Genomic DNA, 7009 nt, shown 5'->3' with positions numbered 1-7009 from the left:
AATGTTATTAATACAAATTTTTTAAAAATACTGTGTTGACACTTACTTGAAATTGCAAAATTCCTTTACAGGAGTACTTATAGATTTTATTTCAATACCAGTTACAGTTGGTTTTACTTCTGCAACATCCATTATAATTGTAGTTTCTCAATTGAAAGGTCTTTTAGGATTAAAAATTTCTTCACAAGGAACCTTAGATACTCTAACAAAAGTATTACAGAACATTCATCAGACTAGATTGTGGGATACTTTGATGAGTTTTTCTTGTATCACTATTTTATTATTGTTTAGGGTAACATAAATGCATTTTCATTTATATTTTCTTTTTTTAATTTTATTTAATTATATATAGTTAGATAGTTATAAATATATAAAATAAAATATCTCTACTGTTTAGAAAATGAAAGATATCAAGTTATATTCAAACAATGATAAACTAAATAAATATCAAAGAATATTGATGAAAATGATATGGTTATTATCAACAGCTAGAAATGCTGTTATTGTTATAATTTGTTCTACTATTGCCTACAAATTGAACTCTATTGAATATGGTTCTCCATTTATTCTTACTGGTCCTGTAAGATCTGGTCTTCCATCTTTTGGATTGCCACCTTTTTCTACTCAAGTAAAAAATGAAACTTTAAATTTCATTGAAATGTGTTCAGAATTGGGTGCGTCCATAGCATTAGTACCTATAATTGGAGTTCTTGGAAATGTGGCAATAGCAAAAGCCTTTGCAAATGGTGATAAAGTAGATGCCACTCAAGAACTGATTACATTAGGTATTTGTAATGTTCTTGGATCTTGCGCAAGTGCAATGCCAGTGACTGGCTCCTTTAGCAGATCTGCAGTAAATCATGCTAGTGGTGTAAAAACGCCAATGGGTGGTTTATACACTGGAATATTAATATTATTAGCATTGAGTCTATTTACTCCTTACTTTTACTTTATACCAAAGGGTAATATAATTTTTCTTTATTCTTCTCATATTTTAAATGTTATCTTTAAATAGATATTATTTTCCTAGCTTCCTTATCTGCAGTTATTATCTCTGCAGTAATATACATGATTGAATATCAAGTTGTAAAACTCATATGGAAAACTAGTAAAAAAGATTTGATTCCAATGTTTGCTACTTTCTTATTCTGTTTAATTATTGGAGTTGAATATGGAATTTTAATAGGTGTAGGAACAAATCTTATATTCTTATTGTATCCTTCTGCACGTCCTACAATACATGTTGACAAATGTACAGTGAGTACTGAATGAAAAATCAATAACTTTTTGTTTCTTAACTTATATGAATTGTACATTTTAGACAACTTCTGGTGCTGACTATCTCTTAGTAACACCAGGAAACAGTTTATATTTTCCTGCTGTAGATTTTATTAAAAAGTCGGTCGGCAATGCCGGTATAAAACAAGGTTCTAGTCAAGTTCCAGTTGTAGTTGACTGCAGATATATTTTAGGAGCTGATTTTACTGCTGCAAAAGTAAATTTTTAAATAATTAAATATTACATAATAAAATATGATAAATATATATTATAATATAATTATTGCTTATAGGGTATAGCAACATTGATAAATGAATTTAACAATCGAAAACAAGGTCTGTATTTTTACAATCCGCGGTCGGATGTTATTGCTGTACTTAAAGGAGCTTGCGGAGAAGAATTTCAATACATTTCTACCGAAGATGAATTATTGTACTTATTATCGACGCATCAAGGTAATATAATATAAAATAAATATAATATAAAATAATATAATAATCAAAAATGGCTAGTATTTTTCATCATTAAGTTTTTGATAGTATCCATTTATAATAGGATATTTATAATAGGATAGATCTCGTCATTACTTTATAATTCGTATATCCTATTCTTACAACTGTATGAAGATACTATAAGTAACCAGATCCGCATTCCTTTTAATTTTTCATCTCTATATTTAATTTAATATAAGTTAACATAAGTTATGCATATATATTTGTATCTTCTAATCGTTTTTTGCTTTTAGATAAAACATCGCAACAACTTTTGGAAATAACACGTGATAAATCACATGAACCACTAATGTTAAGTAGTCTTGAAATCATTCATCGAAACAATCGTTCATGTCAAGAACTTAATGAAGTTACAACTACATTGTTACATGCTACAGCTAGTTAAAAAATAAATAATGTTATCTATATTAAATTCATTTCAAACTTTTCGAAAAATGATTTTTATGAACATTTTTCATGAAAATTGTATCTTTGAATTTTTTTTTTTTTATTTTTACACCTTTTTTTTAAATAGTGGTGCACTTCATAGAACATTAAATAATTTCTAATATTATAGAATTAAATTTAAAAAATTAAAATTTATAACAAATTGTGCATGACATTAATTAAGATGTAAATATACGTAACTTTGTATACATAAATGAAATTTTGTATGTATTTCTTTCTTTTTCTTCATATTTTTTAATTAAGAAATAAATAATATGTTGTGTAAATATTTACGTTTTATATTATTTATGCACATCTATGTTTCATAAATTACAGTCTTTTTTTTAACTCAATATAATTATAGAGGTATTCCTTATATATAAAAAAGAATATATTGCACAGTCCACACATAAAAAACTTTGCAATTGGTACATTTGTATAATTGGTCCATCACCAAAATATTTATCTATATCATATTAAAATATTTATCAATAATGTTAATTACAATATAAATTAGATTATTAACTTCGCCCATAATACTTAATAACATTGCACTGAAATATTATATTCGTTCAAATTGAGATAAATTAAAAACTTAATTATATTATATTTTAATTTCGATAGTTATATATATCGAATATAAAAAAAAAAATATGAAATATTTTTAAAAATTAAAAAAAAAAGAAAAACATTTAGAATGATTTCTATACAAGAATATATTCTATTATATAGTATATACAATACCTCGTAGGCTATGAGGATATGAACAGGATCTAGATGATCTAATCCTAATTATTTAAAAATTACTTTTAATAAAGCCCTGAAACAATATCAGTAACTTTTGCACGATTTCCATTTGCAGAAGAAGCTGTGTTTCGTCTTCCAATTGGACTTTCTTTTATCTGTTGATTTCCCGAATATTTTCCAGCATTAAATCGACTTTTTCCTAATCCAAATGTATCATAAGTTCGTCCAGCGAAAATCCCTGAATCCATTGATTTATTTAAAAATCTATTACCAATATTTTCATTTTGACTGAACGAATTGTGTCTCACTCCATTCTTTATTAGTATCATTGGAGTACAATCAAAATCTAATTCGTTGTTTTTATTTGAAGAGTTTAGCTTATTCCATTCTCGATTTCTTTGTTCTTCGTACAATTCATCACTTCTTAATTGCTTATTGCTTACATGTCCGGAATAAAATTCATCGTTTTTCAAATGTTTATTCTTTGATTCTTCTCTCCTCCCCTTGGATTCCAATTCGCAACAACTTTTTGATTCTTCTAATCTATTCGATTTCGATTTAACGAGTGTCCTTTCTTCTCGAGACTTTTTCGTCTTGGATTGATATTTGTTCGAATTCCATTGATTTTTCTCTTCCATGATCACAATATCGATCATCGAATCCAGACCTTCATCAATTCTATCCAAAGATTTGGTTAATAGATTAGGAGATTTTGGTGCCTCAATGGATTTTGGTTTTCGCGTTATTAGAGGTTCAAGATTGTAATCTGTGACATAAAATAAACCACTGTCGCTTCCACCTTGCGAGGAACACTGGTCTTTTTTAGCGATATAAGATACATGGTGAAAGGATTCTGATCTGCGCATTCTATTCCTCGAATTCTCTTCTCCAAAGAATTGTTCTTGCTTGCTTAGATTTTCCGAGCTACCGTGTCTCTCATAACTCTGGAGACTTCGATGCTCGTCGAAGGAATTCAGACTCTCGAATTTCCTAATGTGACTTTCTATTCTGCTTTTATTAGATCTTTTCGATCGCGAACTGGAAGCGCTTGATTCGAGATAATCGTGACTAGCCGATCTACGAAGAAGCTTTCTTTTTTCCACTTCGCTTCTGTATTTCGAATTATGTCTTTGGGATACACCGTCCAAATGCCTGTTGTTCGATTTAGAGTCATTCGTCGTTTTGTTTTTCGCATTGCACGATGTTTCATAATTCCTCGTTGTTTTCTTATCCTTTATTTCACTTTCACCGAAACGTCGAAGATCGTTGAAGCTTTTCTTCATCTTACCATCATTGTTATTCTCCGTTTCTTTCCTATCACACTGTTTTTGAAAATGATCAACCTCGGTTTTAATCCGTTCCTCGTAAGTCTGGTTCTTACTGTTGTACTTGAGTCGAGAAGCGCTAAGGAGAGAATCACTACCATCGCCCAAGGTTTCGTCTTCTATATCTTCATCGTGAGAATTGAACGGCTCTTCTTGATCGATAAAGTCACAATGCCTTACTGCCATGATAGCCGACAAACAAGGCGGCGATCTTCTAGGTGGCTGAGGATGTAGAATAGTTGGAACGATTGCTTCCTCGACTTCAGGTCCCTTCACAACGATCTTCACGCTTCCTTCCACCGAGGAAGATTTCGAAACTCTGCGTTTTTCGCCATTCATTCTTTTATCACTGTTCGAATCTATACTATAATCTCGATCGTTACCAAAATAAGTCACCTGCTCTCCTTTGATCACACTCTGAGACATGTTGGAGCCCGCGTTCGACACAGAAATCTTGATATCCGTTTGATGATCTCTCTTTAAAACCTTGTCGTAAATGTAAGTGTCGGAATTGTTCAAAGAAACTTTCGAATCGGTTCTATGTAACTTAATTTTCGAAGAATTTTCGTTATAAAAATTCGGATTCGCGTGATCTATTCGATTCTGTTCCCGGTTTTTGTCTCCGATCTCTTCTTCCGCATCCTTCACGATAATCCTCAGTTCTTCGATCACGTCATCGATCGTGGTTTCCTGATCATTATCCGGAGACACGTTTACTTTTTGATTCGTTCGAGATTGATGCTTCGTATTCTCCGGGCTACTCGATCTCTCCGACGAGCTGATGCCCTCGTCTTCCGCGTTCGAGGACATTTTCGGCGACTGTTTCGTCAACTTCTCACGGTCCTCTAGGTTATTATAATTGTTCAACTTCTCCAACTGCATTTGTTGAAGCTGCGTTTGCAGAGCCGAAACCTTTTTGCTCAGTATCCTACAAGTTTCCTCGGCACGTACGACACGTCGCTGTAGGGCGTCCACATCCACGCAGTTGTGCGACCATTTCTGAACCTCCTTATGTAGAAGATCGTTCAAAGTATCCTCTTCCCTGCCGTCCAATTCTTTCAGCCATTCTTGAAGGACCTGCGGCTCTAGACCAGCTTCGCAGGCTTCGGCCTGCATGGCGAACAAAGCGAGCATTACTCGTCGTAAACATCATCGAGGAGATAACGATAAATATTCCATATATAGTTACACAATATATTCCATATATAGTTACCTGAATGTATAATCTGGTTTGTGTTCGCGGTGCAGACTTTAGGAAGGCGTTAAGGAACGAAACTCCTGCCACTCTCAGTGCAATCGCTGCTCTGGGAGCCAAGAGAGCGCCAGCCAGGAAACGAAATCTTCCACCTTCGCCATATTTTAACCTAAGGGTGGAGACAGCTTCCGAAACTACCGCGTGACCACCTGGCGTTTGACATATCTTGGTCAACAACTGGAAGATCGACAAACAATTTCGAGAAAAATGTTAAATATAATACATATATATTTATTTAATTTTATATATTTTCCCATTATTATAATGAATAAAATTAGCGCCTAATTAATCGTTACGTAAAAACGTTACGTGAAAAATAAAAATTGTAGATTTTCCTAGTAATATCGGTGGTCAACAATTAAATCTCATCAACAGTTCCTCCACACCGTCCGGATAAAGATCTCTTTATTCTCATTATATTCTTCCAACGCTATAAGTCCGTGATCACGTGCCGTGGAAGTAATTATCCAGTTCGGTTAGTCAACATCTGATCGTAACCGCGATGCTTGGCAAAGTGCACTTCCTCGGACGGTAGAGAATAAAAGGTAGCGAAAAAGTCTGAAGGCGTGTATGAGTTTTGCAAATGAAGCTAGCCGAATAACGTTTGGATAAATGATAAAAACTGGTTCTTGACAAGTGTACGTTCTCGAAATAACGGGGCCCCGGCCATCAAGTGGACCGAGTTTGCTGGAAACGCGCGTTTACGACTATCTGAATGAGTCAGATGTAACATCTAAGAAACGTGCGCATCATCAGAAACTTGACCCACTACTATCCCCATCGAGTTTGCTTATAATTTTTCAATTCTTTTTAATCCTACATTCCTCGAAAAGTACGATCAATTTTAATCGCGAATTAGTTAGAATTTAATTTTAGAATTACACGCGAATTTATTTGCAAAACGATAAAAGCGATAAATCATAAAAGATTCAAAATGTAATAACTCCTATTTTATCACGAGATTAAATCGAAAGATCCGGAATGAACACAGAATAAAAAAAAACACAGAACTAATATTAATATACGATTAAAGTGTTTGTGAAATGATAACGCGAGATAGGCGAGAGAATCGTAAACCCATAAGAAACACGAAACGAGAGTAAGATTCCACGTACGATTCCAGTTCAGTTCTTTTTTGACTAACAGTATCCAAGCGATATACTCGGAACGGAAGTGACGATTGTTACCTGGAGAGCTAGGACTCGAGACCGGTTCAAGCTACTAGTCAGACAAACTGCCAGAGCAAGAAGACCGGGTTGAGCTTGCACTAGGAGCCTCGGTGCATCGGTGCATCGTTCGGTGCAGGCGGCCAGACACTCGACACAACCCAACTCGTCCAAAGCGGCTCTTCTGGTTCCTACTCTTGGGCCCGTGTGGCCGGAAGAGGGTGGTGAACTTTGGGCCAATTGGACACCGCGAAGCGTCTCGAGCAACAAGGTTATCCCATCAGCTGGCGGTGAAGCGAA

General features: G+C 34.0%; 1 protein-coding gene and 1 pseudogene across 2 annotated transcripts in view; one reads left to right on the top strand and one right to left on the bottom strand.

Moving 5' to 3' along the window:
* Nucleotides 1-2431, top strand: part of LOC102673142 — a 4665-nt pseudogene extending 2234 nt beyond the window's left edge. The window contains exons 4-9 of the transcript XR_421055.2: nucleotides 2-292; nucleotides 398-962; nucleotides 1031-1257; nucleotides 1322-1495; nucleotides 1571-1733; nucleotides 2024-2431. The product of XR_421055.2 is annotated as a sodium-independent sulfate anion transporter-like (transcript). The remainder of the gene's footprint in view (nucleotide 1; nucleotides 293-397; nucleotides 963-1030; nucleotides 1258-1321; nucleotides 1496-1570; nucleotides 1734-2023) is intronic.
* A 483-nt stretch (nucleotides 2432-2914) lies between these two features.
* The window catches only part of LOC102673014, a 49514-nt gene continuing 45419 nt past the window's right edge, over nucleotides 2915-7009 (bottom strand). Inside the window, 3 exon segments of the mRNA XM_006610912.2 lie at nucleotides 2915-5398; nucleotides 5502-5720; nucleotides 6731-7009. The exon segment at nucleotides 6731-7009 is cut by the window's right edge and continues 7 nt beyond it. Coding sequence (XP_006610975.2) covers nucleotides 3026-5398; nucleotides 5502-5720; nucleotides 6731-7009 — 2871 coding nt within the window. The 3' untranslated portion in view covers nucleotides 2915-3025.

This window comes from Apis dorsata, unplaced genomic scaffold (assembly GCF_000469605.1).
Source record: "Apis dorsata unplaced genomic scaffold, Apis dorsata 1.3 scaffold_82, whole genome shotgun sequence".
NCBI lineage: Eukaryota > Metazoa > Arthropoda > Insecta > Hymenoptera > Apidae > Apis > Apis dorsata.
This window is presented reverse-complemented; position numbering and strand designations above follow the sequence as displayed.